Consider the following 22108-nt stretch of genomic DNA (forward strand, 5'->3'; position numbering starts at 1 on the left):
TATCTACATTCTTATTAAAATCTAATTTACTATAGATATAGGTATATTATATCTACATTCTTATTAATTTTTTTCTCAACAGGCTTAGCTTGGAAAATGGGGCTCCAAGTTTAGGGTTGAGCTCACCTGGGATCAGGCCCACCGACAAAATACATAAATATCAATCTGTTTTATTTCAAGACAACTCATTTTTATTTTATTTTTTAATATATATTTCAAAACATATAATACAAAATTATTTAACTTGTTGATTGATACGATAACGGTAATGTAATCACTTATTAAATATTAATCCAGTGTAAAGAACTCTATATTAATAATATATATATAATTATGCTTAATTTTTAAAGTATCCGAATTGTCAGGTCGAAAACTGTAGTTAATTTAAATATATATGTGAAAGTAAATTGATACTTGGGTCGGATTATGGGTTGACCCATCCATACACTTAAAACGGTTAAAAATAAAATTAAAAACGTTATCCTTTAACCAACTAAGTTAATAACACTTTACATTTTAAATTCAATACCAAATTTGAGAAACGCGAGACATTTTAACAATATAAGTTCAATTTTTTAACTAACTAATATATATATATATATATGATGCTTAATTTTTAAAGTGTCCGGATTATATGATCGAGAACTGTGGTTAATTTGAATATATATGTGAGAGTAAATGGATAATTGAGTCGAATTGTGGGTTGACCCGCCCATAAACTTAAAACGGTTAAAAATAAAATTTAAAATGTTATATGTATGTTTCGAACTTGCAACCTAACAAAACAAGTACAACCTTTAACATATATAATGATGCTTAATTTTTAAAGTTTCCGGATTGACGGGTCAAGAATTGTGGTTAATTTGGATATATATGTGAGAGTAAATGGATACTTGGGTCGGACTGTGGGTTGACCCGACCATAAACTTAAAAAGGTTAAAAATAAAATTAAAAATATTATATGTATGTTTCGAATTTGCAACACAAAATAAGTACAAGTCTTTAACCAAGTGTGATTGGGATGTGGTTTGCCGATGAATAATATACCGGTATTAATTGAAAGTGGTTAAAAAGTATGAATCAAATATTTGATTAACCAAAGTGTGAGGTCACAATGTTTTTTTTGGGAAAAATAACTTAGCGTCATGTCATTAAAAATTCCCAAAAACGAAAAAAAACCACGAGTTTAAGAGATCATTCTAGACAGGCCTAAAATGATTTTTTGAAGACGTAACATTCTGAATAAAAGCTAAAAAAGCTAAAAACATAAATGAATTATCTGATTACAATGCTTTCAATTCTAGTGAGTCCAAAAAACGGTAAATTTCAGTTCCTACAGATATTCCAGTTCTGCTCCATGCTTGGAATTCTTCTCCACGTTCACGCGAGTTTACTGCAATCAAATACAATATCTTTCCATAACTCTTCAACGCTCCTGCAAGTTTTGCCATATACCCTTGCATTCTGTTCTTGTTAAATGTTATACATCAGTGCTCCAAAGCCGCACTTGAACACGCTTGTTACAAATCTATTTACCTTGATTTTGAGTAGTGTCGCTTCTTTGATTTCATTCCATTTGCTCAGGAAACTGATCAGCTCCGGGATTTTATAGAATCTGTCCCAAAGCTCCGAAGCAATACAGTAGCTCCCGAATAGGTGATCTATAGTTTCTTCATTTCCTCTATATAGAAGACAACTCGCGTCTGGGATGCTTATATACTTGCTGATACGATCACGAGTGCTGAGTCTTTCCCAAAAGGCGAGGCATAAGATGAACTAGTGTCGAGGGATAATCTTCGTTGACCATACAAGAGGAGTCCATTTTACTTTCTACGTTTTTTCCCAAGTTACCTACCATATTTTCTTCGATATCAGCTTCCCATTGTCCTTAGCTTTTCATTCATGAATACCCGGTCTGTCGTGTAGTTGCATGTTACTTATATGATCAAGTATCCTTTGTCCTTCTGGATTTCTTCTCAAGAGTGAGTCCCAATTCCCGTCTTTAATGTCTTTGATTTTCGCTTCTACATAGTCCCTTTTGATACGGGTATTTTAAAACTCATCCTTGTGGATGATAGGCTGATTTTCAAACCAGGAGTCGTGCTAGAATAGAGTGCATTTCCCGTCCCCTAGCCGGATGTCATAAAGATTTGTAATATCGTTCTTAGTTTAAGAATCTTTTTTAGAGACCAGCTCATACCTTCATGAATTTTGCAGGTCCAGATGTTGGTTTCGTATTTCATAAACCTTGTATGCACCCATTTGATCCATAGTGACTCCTAATTGCACTCCAAAGCCCACAAATGCTTAAATATGAGAGCCCTAGATAAAGTTCCTCATCAGCGTGTCGAGCTCCTTCATTACCTTCTTCGGAATGACCATTTGATGTGCCCAGTAGCCAACTATGCCCATGACCACGGTTTTGATAAGTTCGATCCTCCTACATAAGAAAGTTTTTTCGCTGCCCAACCAGATATCATGTTTTTTACCTTTTCAATCAGCGGCTTGCAGTGTGAGATCTCGATCTGCTTTGTGGTTAACGGAATTTCTAAATACCTTACGGGAAAGTTGCCTTCCTTGATGCCCATGATGTTGAAGATGTCCTACTTTGTTTTGTTCTTCACACCTCCATAAAATGCCACACTTTTGCTTTCATTAATATTTAAACATGTAACCTCAAAAAAGAACGTTAGTGCAGCCCTAATAGTTTTAATGGAATCAATGTTTGTGTGCGCTAGAATGAACAAATCGAAAACAAAGCATAAATGGGTTACCTCATCTACCTCACAGAATGGGTAAAAGATGTATGGACGATTCTTTTGGAACATCGCAAAGATGCTCTCAAAGATCGCTATGATAGCTACGAAAAGGTAAGAAGAGAGGGGGTCTCCTTGCCTTACCCCATTTCCCCCCTTGAAATAGCCTCCGTGGACTACATTGACACTAACAATAAAGTAGGATGATGAAACACAATGCATAATCTAATCAATAAAAATCATAGGAAAATCAGAAACAACTAGAAAGTATCGAATGACTTCCCATCTAATAGAGTCGAAAACTTTCTTGATATCTATTTTGAAAGCCACTCTCGGAGATATTTTCTTTTTCCCGTAGCCTTTTAAAAGGCTCTGCATGAGAAGAATATTATAAGAGATTGTCCTACCGGGGATGAATGCAGATTGGTTAAGATTTATAATTTTTTTATGACATTTTAAAATCGTTTAGAAATTATTTTTGAAATTATTTTATAAATCACATTGCAACAGGAAATTGGTCTGAAATCTGAGGTCACGATGTTAAATATTAAATAATATGAATCAAATATTTGATTGACCAAAGTGAAAGTGTAAGGTTACGAGATGAGATGTTCATTCGGAAAAAATATGTGATTTTTAAATCGTTTAGAAATTATTTTTGAAATTATTTTATAAATCACATTGTAGTAGGAAATTGGTCTGAAATCTGAGGTCACGATGTTAAATATTAAATAATATGAATCAAATATTTGATTGACCAAAGTGAAAGTTTAAGGTTACGAGATGAGAGGTTCATTCGGAAAAAATATGTGATGAGATATGTGAGAAGATATATTATTTTACCGTAGTGAATAAGATGTAGAATAAGAGCGTTCTATTTTTTATTTTAATATATTATTCGTGATTTATTATAAAATTTTAAACATTTAATACATATTATTATTTTTCTTATATTAAATTTTTTTATTTATATTTTTATCAGTATGAATTTCACAAAAATCTTCTTAAATTTTATAATAAATTATTTGTGAATTTAAAAATTATAAATAGAATGATTATTTATGATATTAGTTACAAAGATATATTTTAAAATAAAGTTTTTCTTTTATTTATTATTTTTCTTCTTGTTTTTATTTATAAATTATTGCTATAAACAAAATAATAATTTTTAATAAATTTATAATGATATATTATATTAATTTATATAAATAACTTTATATTTATGAGAATATTTTCTGTAAAAGTTTGTTTTAAGAGAAATAATATTCATTGTCATTAATAATTTTATTAATTAGAGTAACTTTATTCATAAAGAATATTAAGATATTTAAATTAGGAAAGTGTATTATTATGATGTACACATCATCCAATTAATCCAGATGTGCAAAAAGCTCAACATGATAAAACGTTAAAAAAACACATTGAATTGATTGATTTAATTGGTTAAGGCAATGTTTAATCTAAGTTTTTATTTATTTAAAAACAATTAGGAATTTTTGTTGTTTTATATAAATAAATTTGTTATTTAGGTCAAATAAAAATATTTAATATTTTAAAATAATAATATCAAATTATTTTAGTTGACTGTTTAAATAATTTAAAAAATAAGTGCTTAATAATAAAATAATTATTTATTTTAATAAAATGTCCTAAATATTAATATCACATTTTAAAACACAACTAATCTAACTTTTTTTAATTAAGAAAATTATGTCAAAACAATTTATTTTATATAATTATATTACATATAACACAAAGACATTTTTTTATAAACATCTAAACAAATTTAGGTTTTTTCGAGGAGGAACAAAGGAGAAAGAGCCGTATTTCGTCTATCGAAAGAGCGAGTGTTTCCGAAGCAAAAACCCTCCGTTTCCGAAGAGAAAACATCAGTTTCTGATTTGCATAAGCGTCGTTTTCTATTGTAAGTCTTCATTTTCAATTTTATATCTCTTTTTCATCTGTATCTATTTTGATTTCGATTCGAGAAAATAAAAATGTATACTATATGTTTTGTTTTAATTGTTATTTCTTAAAAGAAATAGAAACCATCTATTTCCCGATTCGCTTGCGCTGTTCTCGATTGTATGTCTTGATTTCTCTTTTTAAAGATTTCAATTTTATATTTCTTTCTCTTTTTATGCTGGTATGATTTTGATTAGAGAAAATAAGATTTACTTAGAATATATGTTTGTCTTAATTAATTTTTCTTTTTTCAGTTTTTTTTCTGATGGATTTAGTATCTTCTATAAGTCCTTGCCTTCGAAAATACTTCATCGTGAGAGGACCCAACTATGGTGATGGTGGCAATATTCCAGAATTAACTGATAAAATTAGAGAACTCAATTTTCAAGAAAAGAACATTTACATAGAGAATGACATAGAGAATGATATAGAGAATGACATAGATAAGATACAATTTGACTTAAATGTATCACCTATACAAGAACACACCCTTCAAGAGGAAACTTATAATGATGTGGAGAAAATACAATTTGACTTGAACCTACTTCCAGAGAATGAACTCACTCTCCAAGAAATAACCAATGTTGTGGAGAAAACACAATTTGACTTGAACTTACCACCCGAAGAAGTCACTCTACAAGAAGAAACAAATGGTGTGGAGATAGTACAATTTGATTTGAACCTATCGCCCGTAGATGAAAATGAATTTGTTGCTGAAAATGAAGAAACAATGGATCAAGTGATCAACGAAAATCATTGGAAACCACAAGAAGATGCGGAAGATGACAATGATCCAAAGAATTTGAACTTAATCACTGATGAACTTGAAGGTCGTTCAGGTAAACATTTTTTTTTGTGTGTTTAATGCAAGTTATTACTCTTTATAACAAAATTGTCATTGATATATGTTTGTCTAATAGTATAGTAAAGAGTTGTAGATTGAGATGGTTTAACTATCTAGATTTTACTGTAATAAAAGGGATATTTTCAAAATTAGAAGAAATGTATTAATATTGGCTCATCAACTATATGGTAATCAATGGTCTTCTATCGCTATATATTTGTCAGGTAGGACTGACAATGCGCATGTTATGATGACTGAAATGTACCAAGAAAAGAACCTTGGTTGCAGCAGCAGGACAAGGAAAAGGAGTATACCTTCTTCTTCTTATAGTTCTCCATTGCTTGACCCAATCAACCATTGGTCAGCCAACACTTGGTCAGCCAATTTTGACATCAATGTGTCACCACCTACTCCTGCCATTCAAATTGGTACATTTTTTTTTCTATTTTATTGATCATTTGATCAATTTTATAATTTCCCTATATTAATATTTGTCTTTGACTTTCTAAAAATGAAACATTTTCAATTAAGTTATGGGTTCATAATAAATTCTAAAACCAAAGAAGCTCTAAAAATGTGTTTTGTTGTATGTAGGGGCTCCAAATTTGACTGTGACTAATGCTGAAGGGTTAGCAGTGGGCAACAAAAGGAGGAGATTTAGAGATCTAGCCTTGTTTGATTCTTCAAATTAGTAATAATAAAAGGTTTCTATCTTTTAATCTCTATGAACCAACTATATAGAGATTTTTTTTTTTTTAATAAAGTTATCATGAATTGATGTCTCTTTCTGTTTTGAATGTTGTATGCATACCAGATTATATGACTTACATCTTTTAAAAATTTTATTTTTATTCTTATGATCTGATTATTTAATCATTAATTTATATATTTTTTGGTTTGATTCTGACTTAGAATGTTTTAAATGAAAGTCTATAGGGGTTATGTTAGTTTTCTATACTAAATAATATTTGTTCTATTGAAACATTATATGGATACAAGTATACAAATATTAAATATCCATGATGTCTATACATTTGTATGTGGATTCAAATCTACATCTCAATATAAAATAGTAAGTAATTTTTTTAATATAAAATGTAATATTACCTGAATTTATGTTTGAATTAAAACTAAATCTCTTTCCATTTTCTATTTATGAAAATTATTAAGGATCATGATTATAAAAAAAATGTTCAAAGTTATTTTTTTTATTTACTTTTACACAAACAAATTAAATAAATATTTCAAATGAAGCATTATGTATAAAAAAATGTTTTTGTTTTCTAAATGGAAGTTCTAATTTGACATACATAAGAAAAAAAAAATAATGATTTTTAAAATTAAAATTGTATTAAAAACTTGTCAAATATGGAGTTTTGGAAGAAAGAAAAAAAAAATACAAACATCTCAAAGAAAACTAAATTGGAGACAGTAAAAGACTACAACAAATACTATTTTTACCGACTCTAATTTCCCGACGCATATTTGTGCCGCAAATAATGTAATACAAAATATTGAGAGAGGTAATAGAGGTTATCTTTTTCAAAGGTTTACAATTATATAAATATTTTTGTGTATGATTAAACCATGCTCACTCTAAAATTGGGAGGACACTTTATTTTTCTTATTCTGCAAAAGGACATTTTGTTTTGGAACGCTTAAAACAGTAAGAAAATTAGAAAGGAAAACTTAAAATTATTTGGGAGAAAAATACTCAAAGTCCTAGATGTAAGAGGATCAGGAAGAAGACATTGTGGCGATCGATGAAGGTTGACGTGGGATCACCGATGAAGGTTGCTGATCTCGGGATAGAGACATCTTTGGGCTTAGAAACGAAGATTTCTAGTGTAGTGGATTGTCGCGGAGCAGAACCACATGTATGTTATAGTTCGTTTAATTATATTCAAATTGTCTAGTGTCTGATTTTTAGTCTCACAATGAACTAATTCAATCACATTATCATAACCAGCTCACGTAAAAAATGATACCTAATATGAATATGTTTGCTTTTCCCATACATTACTGTATTTTTGGACAATTTGATTGTTAGTGCATTATCACAGAAACTAATAATACAGTCCTTTTGAGATCGAACGATACAAAGTTTGCAAAATTCTTTTCATCCAGATTGATTGACAGGCACACACATCATCAACAAATTCTTCTTCCATAGTCGACAGTGTGACTATTGACTACTTCTTCGAGGAAAAGACTACAACTCGTTTTTCAAATAAAATGACATAGACTGTTGTGTTTCTTGTATTATCCAAATCCCCAACATAGTCACTATCAGTGTAACCTACTAATTTATCAATACTTTCTTTCTCATATAGGATTCCAAAATCAACATTACCCTTCACATATTTAAGGATTCGTCTAACAACATTCATATGACAAACAATAGGTTTTCCATATATCAACTAACTAGACCAACAACATACATCAAATCTAGTCTAGTGATATTCAAATATCGCAAACAACCAACAATTTGTTTAAACATTGTTGAGTCAACTAACTCACCCCATTCATCCTTCATCCTTCATCAACCCTGTACAAGGAACGATATGTTTTATTTTACATAAATATTGTCCAGCATGTTAAATCTATCAAGAATTGCAAAAGTATACTTCTTTTGGTTAATAAAAACACCAAGAGAGCTTTGATGAACTTCAACACAGAGAAAAAAACTCATTTTTTCAAGATCAGTCGTTTTAAATTCTGACTTCATAGCCTTATTAAATCCAGCTACTAAACAATCATCATTACTAGTAATGATTAAATTATCAACATATAGGCTTAACAATAAGTAAAAAGTGTTGATTCAGAAGTACAATTTTTGAAACCTTCGCTGGCGAAATATGAATCTATGTGACTATACCAGCTCGTGGATCTTGTTTCTGTCCATATAAAGTTTTTCTTAACTTGTTCACCTTGTGTTTTTCTCCTTTCTTTATAAAATTGGAGGTTGACCACAAAATATCCTTCTTCAAATTCCCATGTAAAAATGCACTCTTAACATCCAATCCAATGATGAATGTTCCAACCTTTTTGACAATCAAAAATATAATTAATCTGATAGTATCCCACCTAGCAACATGAGTAAGAACTTCATTATAATCAATTTCATACTTTTGAGTATCTCTTTTCACAACAAGTCTGGCATTGTATTTAGTAACTTCTCTAAGTTTATTTGTCTTAGTCTTAAAAACTCATTTTACTCCAATCTTATTAGAACTCTTTGACCATAGTTTTAAAAATCCGGCATGGCCCGCCGGTCGGACCGGCAAACCCGATGAACCAGTCGTCAAACTGGGCTGGTTGATGAAAAAATCAGAAATACAATCAACCCAGTTAAAACCGGTTAACCTGTCAGTTGGACTGGAAATCCGGCAGCCTGGGTTAACCCAACGACTTTATCCTATTTTTTTAAAAGAAATCACTTTTTTTATTTCTCAATTCCTCTCTCCCCATTTTTTTATTTCCATTTGGCTTACCTATTTCTAGTTTCACTGTGGGTATATTACTAATTTCTAGTTCTAGACACTAAGAATGACAAATTCGTTCATTCACCCAAGCTCCACCTCCTACCTGAACCAGGTGATTCCGCTTTTACTAGACTAAAAACGATTTAAGGTGTCATTGTAAGTCATAACTTAAACCTAGTTTCATCTCCAGATATAGTTATTCAAAAATCGGAGATTGTAGTTTGATTTGAAGCATTGTCCCTCGCATAATCTAGTTAAGTCTTTTTTATTTCAACTTCTTTTAAGTTATTGTAATCATTTTCTTGTCAAAATTTGGCTTATTTTGAGATCCATACTTCATATAGTTGATGACAGTAGTTTGGTATTATTTTGAGGTTCATACGTTATATGGTTGAACCAGTTGACCCACTGGTTAAACCAGTAACTCAGTGACCCAATCCCTTCACCAGGTTGATGACCGGGTCGGGTTTCAAAACTATGCCTTTGACAACTCAACCAAATTCCAAGTTTCATTTTTTGTTTCATTACTTCTAGTCATTTTTTGCTTCCAATTGTTTCAGTGAATAAGATTGGATTAACACCAGTATATAGTGTCAAATAACTTTAATCTTCTTCTTCCTTTAAGAGTCCTCCATTTTCATAATCATTTTTCCAAAAAAGAGCCCTTCTAGTTCTAGCCTGAACTGTGTCTTCAGAAGTTATGTTTATTAGATTATCACTAGATGATGATGAAGTATTGGTTTGTATACGAACATATGTACTAGTTATATTCTCATTAACATTTAGTTCTCCTTTAACATTGTTGGTTATTTTAAAGTAGAAAAGAGATGGAAGGAAAAATTAATAATTTTCATTAAACTGAAATCATTTAAATACTACTAAATTACTAGATAGTGGAACTATAAAGTAGGGAAATACATGGACATGATCTACTAGAAACTCTCTTATAAACCACCCACTAAACCAATAACAGAATTCAAGCAAACTTCAACACTCCTCCTTGCTTGAATTTCTGTAGATGCCAAGTTTCATCATTCTTGCTCAGTTTCTCCTTATGACACATAGGAGTAGGCATACTTTTGCAATCCTCCATTTTAAACTTCTTTAATATCTCATTGACATACTTTTTCTGGTAAATGAAGATCTCATCAATTTTCTGCATAATTTCCATCCTAAGAAAATATGTCATTTCTCCTAAATCTGTCATCTCAAAAGAACTTTGCATATCCCTTTTAAACTCTTCAACAAGCTTAGCATTACTTTCTGTTACTAACAGGTCATCAACATATAAAGAGATGACATCAAAATTGATTTCATCACCTTTAACATAAAGAGTTGCTTCACTTAAGCTTTTTCTGAAGCCCAACTCCATCAAATACTTATCAATTATGTTGTACCAGGCCCTTGGAGCCTGTTTTAGTCCATACATGGCTTTCTTGAGCAAGTAGACTTCATCTTCATTCCCTTTCACAACAAACCCTTCAGGTTGCTCAACATAAATCTCCTCTTCGAGAACTCCATTCAAAAATGCAGATTTAACATCTATATGATACACTTTCCAGCCCTTTTGAGCAGCCAAAGTAAGTAATAATCTAATGGTATCTAATTTAGCTACAAGAGCAAATGTTTCAGAAAAATCAACACCAAAAATCTGAGCATACCCTTTAACAACAAGCCTTGCTTTGTGTTTGTTAATGGAGTCATTTGCATTCAGTTTGGTTCTGAACACCCACTTCACTCCTATCACATTTTTGTCCCTTGGCCTCTTTACAATCTTCCAAGTATGATTCTTCTCGATCATAGTGATCTCCTCTTTCATTGCAGTTCTCCATTTTGGATTTCTTTCAGCTTCCCAATAAGCTGCAGGCTCAAGGACTGCAACATTGCAACTCTGGTAGATATCAGAGAGCAATCTTGTGCCCCTCATTGGTTCATCATCCACCAACTCTTCTTCATTTAGTTGAGGATATGGAGTTGGTTCAACTTCTTCCCAATTCCAATTGTTATTCTCCATGAAGTGCACGTCTCGACTTATCATAATCTTTCTGGTTTGAGGCAGAAAAATTCGATAAACCTTTGAAATTGTGTTGTACCCCACAAAGATTTCAGCTTTAGCTTTTTTATCTAGCTTATCTCTCTTGATCTGTGGTATATAAAAATAACACAAACACCCAAATACTTTAAGGTTTTTCACAGAAGGCTTATAACCATACCATGCCTCAAATGGTGTCCTTCCTTCCACAGCCTTAGTTGGTAGCTTGTTGAGTAGAAAGACTGCAGTGTTTGCAGCCTCTACCAAGTACTCCTTTGACAAGTCTTTCTCATGAAGCATAAACCTTGCAATCTCCATGATAGTGTGATTCTTCCTCTCACTCACTCCATTCTGCTGAGGAGTGTATCGGGTTGTCAGTTGGTGTTGAATCCTAACTTTTTCACAGAACTGATTGAATTGTTCTGAGGTGTACTACTTACCATTATCAGACCTTAAGGCCTGAATCTTACAGCCACTTTGAGCTGCTATCCCCTGTTTGAATCTCAAAAACACATCAGCAACTTCAGACTTGAACTTGAGAAAATAGATCTAACACATCCTTGTATAGTCATCAATGAAAACTATTAATACTTACTCCCATTTAGTGAAGAAGTTCTGTGAGGCCCAGTAAGGTCTGTGTAGATCAATTTTAGTCTCTCAGTTGCTCTCCAGGTTGCTGGATTGAAAGGAAGTCTTGATTGCTTTCCTAATTGACAAGCCTTGCATTCTAGAAAGTTAGCTTCTAATTGAGGCAGCCCTTTACAAACTCTTTATTCTGCAAATTCAGTACTGCATTATGATGGAAATGGCCCAGTCTTTTATGCCAAATCTCAGCTTGAGATATTGTAGTTGAATAGACTGATTGCTCCTCCTTTAGTGGATCTAGTTCAAAGCTCTTCCCTTTCATGCTGACTTTGAACACATTCACCCCATTTGTATCTTCGATTAGGCACTCCTTGCCCTCAAATATTACCTTTAAACCTCTTTCGAGTAGCTGACCAACACTTAATAAATTTTGATTGATGTTGGGTACAAATAACACATCTTTAATCAACTTAGTATTTGAGAAACTGTCTACTGCATTAGTCCCTTTTCCCTTGACTACAATGTACTCTCCATTTCCAATTTTGACTTTGGAGTTGAATGATGTGTCCAGTTATTTGAAGAGGTCTCGATCAAATGTCATGTGGTTGGTGCAGCCACTGTCCACAAGCCAGTTATTACTTGAGTTATTGGCTTCAAAACAAGTTGCCACAAAGAGCTTATCTTCCTGGTTTGCAACTTGAGCCACATTTCATTGTTGAAGGTTCACTTGAGTCACATTCTTCTGTTGCATATTACTTTTGCAAATTTTCTGGTGATGCCCCATTATATGACATTTCTCACACTGCACATCTGGCCTCCTCCAGTATCTAAAAGGTGCATGACCTTTCTTCTCACAGTACTTACAAGGAGGAACGTCTGGTTTAGAACTTCTACTTGTGCTTAGAGAATTTGAACATGCACTTTCCTTCATGCTTTTCTAGTTCTTCTTCAATTTTTTACTTTGGCTTGACTGCACTTTTGCTGGAAATGCTACTTATACAAACCTTCATTCCTCATCAATCTTCTCTGTTCTTGTGCCTGAAAGGCACTCAAGATTTCTGCAAGACTGAATTTTGACATGTCTTTAGTGTTCTCTAATGAGGAAATGGTAGCCTCAAACCTTTCAGGAACATTTACCAACACCTTTTGAACCAATCTGGAATCAGGAAATTCAGTGCCAAGCAATCTTACCTTGTTGACATTTGTGAAAAATCTGTTAGAGTACTCTTTGATGGTCTCTAAATCTTTAATCTTCACCATCTCAAATTCCCTAATTAAATTAAGAATTTGCATCCCCTTAATCTTTTCATTTCCTTCATACTCTTCTTGAGAAAATTTCAGACCTTAAATGTTGACTTTATGGTCATTATCCTGATGAAAATCTCAAATGAAACAGCAGCAAACAGAGTAGCCCTTGCCTTTGACTTCTTTGTCTTCTTCTTCTTGTGATTCTTCATATGTGTCAATGTTGGGTTAGCTTGTACTTCTGGCACTACATACTCCTCTTCAATAGTTTCCGAAAGATCATTTGACTCCAGATGAGCCTCCATTCGAGCAGCCTAGACATGGTAATTATTACCATTGAACACAGGTGGTGCTAATGATGTAAATGGTATATCTGAATCCTTAGAAAAAGGTAGGTATCGTAGTAGGTATCTCTCACTCACATGTCCCTCAAGAAGATAACTTTGGTACCAATTTGTTGGTTATTTTAAAGTAGAAAAGAGATGGAAGGAAAACTTAATAATTTTTATTAAACTGAAATCATTTAAATACTACTAAATGACTAGATAGTGGAACTAAAAAGTAGGGAAATATATGGACATAATCTACTAGAAACTCTCTTAGAAATCACCCACTAAATCACTAACTAAAACTGAATTACTAAAAATAAGGAAAAATAACAGAATTCAAGCAAACTTCAACAAACATTTTTTCTTCATAATCACTATTTCATCTTCCCATACAAGTTCATTGACACTATCTTCTTTTGTCCAATTCCAACATTCATCTTTTTCAAATACAACATATCAACTTACCACAATATTTTTGGAGATTGAATCATATAGTCGGTATGCGTTTGACTCACTGCTCACTACAAAAAGAACACATTTTTGGTTTTTGTCATCAAGATTTACTAGCTTATTTTTAGGAAAATGTGCGTGAGTAATACATCCAAACACTCTAAAGTGACTTACTGAAGGTGTAGTCCACTCCACATTTCTTTGATGTTTTTTCTACTAATTTAGTGAGAGTTCTATTCATAATATATATGTGCACTATTGAACCACTTCTGTCCAAAATACTTTTGGAACTTGTTTTTTAGATATGGTTCTTCTAATCAAATTCATAATAGTTCTATTTTTCCTCTCAGAAACACCATTTTGTTGAGGTGTGTATGCAACTGTTAGTTGTCTTTTGATGTCATTATTTGTACCGAAAATATTAAACTCTTGAGATGTAAATTCACATTCATTGTCGGTTCTTAAACAATAAATAATATTATCACTTTCCTTTTCCACAAAAATTTTAAATATCTTAAATATATCAAAGGCTTCAGACTATTCACTTAAATAATATATCCAAAATTTTCTACTAAAGTCATCCATTAGAGTAAACAAATACCTCTTTCCACTTGTTCACATTGGAGTAACTAGCCCACAACTGCAGCAGCAACTAGAGTGCAATACAATAAGTACGCCATTTCCCAATAGGGGTCAACTCGATAGAATGAGAAATACTTTTCAAAATTTGAAAAAATCATATCAGAATAAATTAGATGTAGCTTTTGAGTCTCCCACAACTACCTTTGTGAATCATATTCTTTCTATGTTGTTTCCTAATTAGATAGTGTTCACAAACTTTTTCAGTACTGTAATTTTAAGAAACTCCCTTGACAAGATTCTAAACATGCATTTTTTTTAAGTTTGCATAGTTGACATGACCAAGTCTTTTATGTCAAAGATAAGACACATCATCAGAAGTTACTTGAAGACAAATTTATGAGATTATCTTATTTTTCAACGTTGGTAAAACTGTTGATGTAAAAATAAACATCATCATGATCTTGGTCATTGTATCCACGATTAGTCCCTTTTGAGGATGAAACACATTACCTCAACAAATTGTTCTTCAGTTTTGGAATAAAGTATACTTCAGAGATCACTTGCTTAATTCCTCTAATTTTCATTCTCAAACAACTTTTTTTAATTGTTATCCGTGTATTATTTCTCAATTTGACAGTGCGGTTGATATTCTCATCAAACCGCTCAAACCATTATTTATTTCCACACATATGATTTGAACAACATTAATCAAGGTACCAGTCATTATTTTTCTCCGCACGTATCAAATCAATATTTGTCATCAATAACATTTATTCCTCTTCTTTTATTTCAGCAAAGTTGGCCTTGTTGTTCCAATATGAACACTCTTATTTGTATTTTCTAAACTTATGACATTTAAAACATTATACTCTATCTTTGTCATAAATTATTCCTCTTCCCCTTCCTTGAGCTTTGACATCTGCCTCTTCCATCATAATTGACAAAGGCTCGAAGAGCACTATCTTCACTTTGATTACCTCTTTGAATTTTTGTTCATGAACTGATAGAGTACTCTATAACTCATCAATGATCATTGTTCTTGTATCTCTAGCCTCTTTTATGGAAATCACAACATACGTAAACCTTTGTGTCAAGGTTTGTAGAATCTTTTCCACCACGAACGAGTCTGCATAAGTTCTCTATTGCTCCTAATTTGATCTACAACTGTTGTTACTTATATAAAGTACTCCTTGATAGTAACCCCTTATTTCATTTTAAGCACCTCAAATTCCCTTCTTAATGTGTTCAAAATTTAGCGTTTCACTCTTTTGTTACCTCTGAACTTGCTCTTCAAAGAATTTCATATAATTTTGGTTGTTTTACAGCCCAAAATTTGCTCAAGCGTCACACGATCTATAGCCTAGTACAATATATGTTTCACTTTATAATATTTCACGCACTACAGTAGTATTCTACTCTTCTACCCCTTGTTTGATAATACTCCATTTCACATTCGTTCTCAAAAGGTTCTTCATCAACTCACTCTAGTGGTCGTAGTATTGACCAACAAAGAAATGAACATTGATAAGAGTACCACACGAAGCTTTCTCGTCTCTCATCTCTCGTGTATACACTCACAAGACCTCACCTTACTCTCGTGTTTTAAATCACCATACTCACACTGAAATCGTTAATTTATATCAATTTCTTACTCTCAAGTGATTCACTCCCCCCATAGTGAATTTCACATACTCACTGAATAATCAGATAATGAAATCCAAAATAAAACATGCACTTTCATTAGCATCCAGAAAACATTTTTCAGGACAAACAAGACTAACATTGAAGATATAACTAACTAATAAAAGAAAATAACTGAATTAAGAAACTACCCACTAAAGAGTAACATTAACACAAGTATTTTGAAAAACAAACTGATACAAGGGGAAAGAATATTAGGGTTAATGATATAGTTGTATAAATAGAATATTGGTTGTTAAGAATAGAAATGATTTTAGTTGAAAGTTCTTGTTAGAAATTCTCTCCCTCGTCCCTATTGTATTCACCTTAGCAGTTAGGGTTCTATCTCCTTCCTTCATCAATTCTTCACTACTAGGACTGGGAAGTCTCACGTTGAATCATATCCATCAATCGAAACTGGAAAGTCCCGTGCTGACTCATAACCATCAACCAAGACGTGTATGTCTCATGTTGACTCATAACCATCAACCAAGATGTGTATGTCTCGTGTTGACTCATAACCTAGTATTAAATGCATAGGTATTCATTATCAAATAAGCTAGCACAGAATCATGTCTAGAGTAATAAAAACAGTTATACCAACTTCTCAATTTCAACATAATTATCATATACCTTTATCAAATCAATATAACAACTAACATGTATTCTTGATCTATATTTCAATCAACATCTTTTTAAACAAAATGATTTTCATATTAAATCCACCTTATCAAAATAAATATATATAGATATAGTTTACTGTAAATAGATAAGGATTTCTTACCGTTGATCCCAACTTATCTCTTATTCAGAATTCCAAATAACCCTTCTTCTTTCACTTTACCTTATTTGTTGTCTATCTGATATTTGCCTATACCGTCTGTTTGTTTCTTTTGATATGCAGGAATTTGGATGAATTGATTTAGGAAGGAAGGAACCTGACGGCAAAAGCGGTGGAACTAAATTAGGGCATGGAGGACTGATGAAAGAATATTATTTAATTAATATTCTTATTAACTTAACATGTATCTGCACATGTGTCCGTTTTAAAAATAACTCACCTAACCCACTTGTCCAACATGATGCTTCTTTCACTTAATATATTTATTTGTTATTATAATAATCCAAAATAATAATAATTGATTATTAAAAAAATGTGTGTACTATGAGGTTATAGCTGAAGCATATTTAGATTTGAGCCAATTTCTTTATTCGTTGCTTAGAAACAGTTCACAAGGAAATTGGCAAGAGTTAAAGAATAGTGTTGCAAATCGAAACTGGAGAATTGGATTATTATTGAAGATAGATCGAAGTTCATAACAATGAAAGAAAGCTAGTTGGACAAGTGCAGAGTTGCCGACATAGTCGGAGAAAAAGAAGGAGTTCGCAGAAGGATTTGGAACTCGATTGCGACCTAGACAATGGTGAACCAACTAATTACATAGAGAAGAATCATCCGATTTAGAATATCGATATAACTTTTCCGATAGTGGAACTATGGCAACAAAAATGAGATTGGAGATATAAGCGACCAGAAGTGATACAATCCGAAGAAGATTCGTTACGATGGTGATTTAAGAACTGAACATGAGTTCTAGTGGTTTCTAATTGCGCGACTGTGGGAAGACTGGCTGTGATTATGTTCATTGAAGCCGAAGACGAAGGAAAATGAATCCCTACATTTAGGTATTGCATCTTTGCATCATATAAGATAAAGTAGTACGATACGAATCACTGCTAAATCCCCTGGGTTAATTTGATATCTCTAAAGAGTGGAAAAGTATATTCCGGGTTAATTTGATAAGTATCTCTGAGGAGAGAGAAAGTGTACTGAGCTAGAAAGAATGCTTATTTGACTTGCACATCTGCTTATTTGACTTGCACATATGCTTATTTGATTTATGTGTCTCTTCTAGTATTTTCTTTATTAACACTTCATTGACATGTACACATAACCTATTACGGACATTACTGGAAAATGAGATTTTTGTAACGAATGTTAGTAACGGCGCTATAGCGTCCTTACTGAAAGTTTTTATCAGTAACGGTTTAATATATTCGTTACTGATATTAATATATCAGTAACGGCTATTTAAAACCGTTATTGATAAAGATTTTCAGTAACGGTCATAAGGAATAGCCGTTATAAACACTAGTATTTTTATTCTTCTTTTTCGAAATGTATATATCAGTAACGGTTTTCGAAAATTGTTATTAATATCTAAGGGTATTAGTAACGGTTATCCTTAAAACCATTACTGATATGCATCCAATTAAATTTTTTCAAAAAAGGTATCAGTAACGGTTTTCGAAAACCCTTACTGATATATACATTTGTAACGGTTATACTAAAATCGTTACTAATATCTAAGGGGTATCAGTAATGGTTATCCTTAAAACTGTTACTGATATGTATTCATTTAAAAAAATTTATAAGAGGTATCAGTAACGGTTTTCGAAAACCCTTACTAATACATACATTTGTAACGATTATACTAAAACTGTTAGAGATACCATAATAAAACGTCTTCTTTTTTTCTTTTTTTCTTCTTTTTTCTTCTTTTTTCTTCAATTTCTTCTCTCTTTATCTCTTTCTTCTCTCACCGTGGAGAAAATGGGGATCCCGATGTTCAATAATCAATACCTGGATTTGAAATTATGTTTCCAATCAGTTTCGAAGAAGAACCCACAAAGACGACCTCTTTCTCTTTCAAGACTTGTTCTTCAATACCCAAGACCTACAAATTTCAGGTGATTCTTCCTATTTCTTCTCTCATTTTCGATCTCGATTCTAGGGAAACCACTCCTCGTTCCGTCTATTGTTTGTTTAATCATTTTGTTTGGAATCAACTTAGATTAGGGTTTTCCTCCCTTAGACATTGCTAAGGAGATATCCAAGAGCTTGGCGTCCAATGCTTTGATTTCAAAGGTTCATGAAGTTCTGTGGGATATGACTAGGCCGCTCGTGGAGGATTGCGAGCTCAAGTTGTTCATTTTTGATAGCGATGAAAGTCGCGATACCTTTTGGAATTCCAGTGCTCATATTTCTCGCCTTTTATCCTATTCTGTGAGATATGTCTTTAGCTGGATGATAAAAATGGTGTCCTCTTATTCTGTTTGGCAGGCTTTGGAGGTCAAATATGGGTGCCAGTTGTGTATTGAACCTTGCACAACAAGAGGCGAGGTACACTTCGAATTCACTACACACATTAATCAGTTTGTCTTTGAATATTTTGTGAAGTTACCTATTTATGCAATTGGCAACTCGGGAAGACCAAGTTTTAGTTCAACATATGATATGGAAATGATGTAGAAGTATGTCTACTTTTCATAGTAGGGGAAATCTGGGACAATGCAAATCATTAGGATGGTTTATGCTACACTTTGTGTAACCTTTGTATCATTTTATAGTAGTGACTGATTTGATGTGGTCTAAATCCTTTTTTTTTTTTATTTCTCTCTCCAATTAGGTAATTCTTTCACATTATTTAACTTTGTAGTTTTTTTATTAAATGGCAGGGTTTCTTTTATGATGCTTACTATGGTGATCTGGGCCTCAATGAGGAACATTTTAAAGGGATTGAAGCACGAGCAGCGACTGCAGCTTCGGTACTCTTATATATTGCACAACTGCTTTATGAATCTCAAATGCCTGTTTAAGTTTATTCTTTTTCTCCTACAGGTAGTTCTGTAATATTAAAGTTTTTATTGGTTCTGTTTTTGGCAAATACATCTTTATTTTTCCTCAATTTTAACAAGTAATGGGTTGAGATAATGTTATAGATGTGCTTATAATGCATGTCAGACTTTTCGGTAAAGAGTGGAGGGGAAACAAAGGCTGCATGTCAGACTTTTCAGCATATTGGAGGGGAAACAAAGACCGTGAAAGTTTGCAAAGAGTGTATGGCATTTTATATCCTGATTCGAAATGCCTGAAGGTAATTATTTACTGACCATATGCAATCTGAATAACAAATATCAAAGTAGTGTATATGGGCATTACATTCTCAGGTGAGAGTTTTGGTGTCATTTCCTACCAATCCATAGATTTTGAGAATATTTATTAAAAATATTTAGTTTGATATTGCAATTTTCATGGAAGTTGTCAAGGATCATATGTGATTCCATGTTCTATGGATCCAATATGTTACATCTGAAGGCTTTCAACATACTGTAGATGTTTTCATGCGATAATGTTATGCATATATTGTTAGATGCTTTGAGTCAATGAATTTAATAGTAATAGCTTTTGTTTCAGAAATATTTATTAAGGTTGGAAGAGGTAAAAAAAGTATGACCATAGAGAGCTAGGAAAGACTCGGGAGTTATTCTTCATCCACCCTCTCAGGTGCAGTTTATTTCCAGTTACATGTTATTGATTTACTGTTTTAATAATTTTCTCTTAAGCTTTACCTTTTTGTGTTTTTTTCATCCCAGGAAGTTGCTTCTTTCTTCCTCACGGTACTCGGATTTACGACAAGTTGGTAGATTTTATCAGAAAGGAATATTGGAAAAGAGGTTACGAAGAGAATAGGTAAAAATCTTGTAGATATTGGTGATGTTTGTTTACCTCATCTTATTGGAATCAGATTGTTTCTTTCTTGTGAAAGACTCACAACATATATACTTAGCTGGTCAATCATACATATCTAAATAGAAATGACTGGAGGAGTGAATATGGGTGAGGGAATAGGAGAGGGAGTTTATTTAATGATGAATTGTGGATTTATGATTGTGATTTGTGGATGATTGTGGCTTTTGGATTATGATTGTGGTCTTTAGATTGATTATTGTGGTTTTGGAATATATTAATGGTTTTGTAAAATGGATAATTATTCTTGTTTATATAGGTACAAATATGAAATATAAAAAAAAACAAAAAAAAAACGATTATGTTTTTTAGTAACGGTATTAAACATAAGAAAATCGTTACTAGTAATATATCAGTAATGATTTTATAAATAAGAAAACTGTTACTAGTAATGTTTTATCTATAACGGTTTAACCTTGGCTAAAACCGTTACTAATGATTTATCTGTAACGGTTTAACATTGGCTAAAATCGTTACTGTTGTTAGAGGAGTATTAGTAACAGCTTTTGAAAGTCGTTACTGATACTAGAAGAGTATCAGTAACGCTCGTTTTTGTAACGAATGGTAACGGTTTTATTCGCCATTATAGAATCTTATCAGTAACGGTTTTCGCCCTTACTGATACCCCTTTTTCTACTAGTGAAGTATAAATATCCATCTTTATCGAGTTGAAATTCTGTTCTTGCTCCCGTTTCCAATTCTCTCTTAATCTTTGAAAGATAAGAGTCATCTTGCTGAGAACTTTTGATTCTTTCAACTAGAGTAGAACGGATCACCAGATTTGAAATCAAAGTAGGTTCCTCTCTTGTCGACTTTCTACTCTAAGCGTCAGCCACAACATTAGCTAGTCCAGGATGATAATTTATAGTTAGGTTATAATCTTGAATTAGATTCAACCATCTTCTTTGACTCATATTTAACTCACTTTGAGTGAAGATATATTTCAAACTCTTGTGATCAGTAAAAATCTCAACTTTTGGCCCATATAGAAAATGTCGCCAAATTTTCAAAACAAACACTATCGTTGCAAGCTCTCCAAATCATGGGTTGGATAATTTCGTTCATGTGCTTTCAATTGTCAAGAAGCATAAGCGATGACATGATTATTTGCATCAATACACAACCGAGCCCTTTGTGTGAAGCATCACAATAGACAATATAGTCTTCATTTTCCGATGATATAGTTAGTATTGGTGCCGTGATCAATCGCCTTTTGAGTTTCTCAAAAATTTCTTCACATACTGTTGACCATTCAAATTTAACGCCTTTTTGAGTTAGTCTGGTCAGTGATGATGATATTTGAGAAAACCCTTTAACAAATCTCTTGTAATAACCCGCCAAACCAAGGAAACTACGGATCTCTGTAACAGTAGATGGTCTAGGACAATTTGATACTGCTTCAACTTTCTTTAGGTCCACGGATATTCCATCTCTAGATATAATGTGACCCAGAAATGCAATACTATTCAACCAAAATTCACATTTGGAGAATTTAGCATATAGTTGTTTTTCTCTCAAAGTCTGGAGTATTATTCGTAGATAATTCTCGTGCTCCTCCATAGTT

The 22108-nt window shown here is 32.4% G+C and overlaps 2 protein-coding genes across 2 annotated transcripts; one reads left to right on the forward strand and one right to left on the reverse strand.

Annotated features, from left to right (window-relative positions):
• The first annotated feature begins 18611 nt into the window (after positions 1-18611).
• Positions 18612-19639, forward strand: LOC124935662 (threonine--tRNA ligase, mitochondrial 1-like). The gene is made up of 3 exons (XM_047476081.1): positions 18612-18704; positions 18814-19137; positions 19473-19639. The coding sequence occupies exons 1-3, from the start codon at positions 18612-18614 to the stop codon at positions 19611-19613; spliced, it is 558 nt and encodes a 185-aa protein (XP_047332037.1). The 3' UTR covers positions 19614-19639.
• A 1976-nt stretch (positions 19640-21615) lies between these two features.
• Positions 21616-22104, reverse strand: LOC124935673 (uncharacterized mitochondrial protein AtMg00860-like). The gene has a single exon (XM_047476092.1). It carries the CDS (start codon positions 22102-22104, stop codon positions 21616-21618), a length of 489 nt encoding a protein of 162 aa, XP_047332048.1.
• Positions 22105-22108: the final 4 nt, after the last annotated feature.

This window comes from Impatiens glandulifera, chromosome 1 (genome assembly GCF_907164915.1).
Source record: "Impatiens glandulifera chromosome 1, dImpGla2.1, whole genome shotgun sequence".
Classification (NCBI taxonomy): Eukaryota; Viridiplantae; Streptophyta; class Magnoliopsida; order Ericales; family Balsaminaceae; genus Impatiens; species Impatiens glandulifera.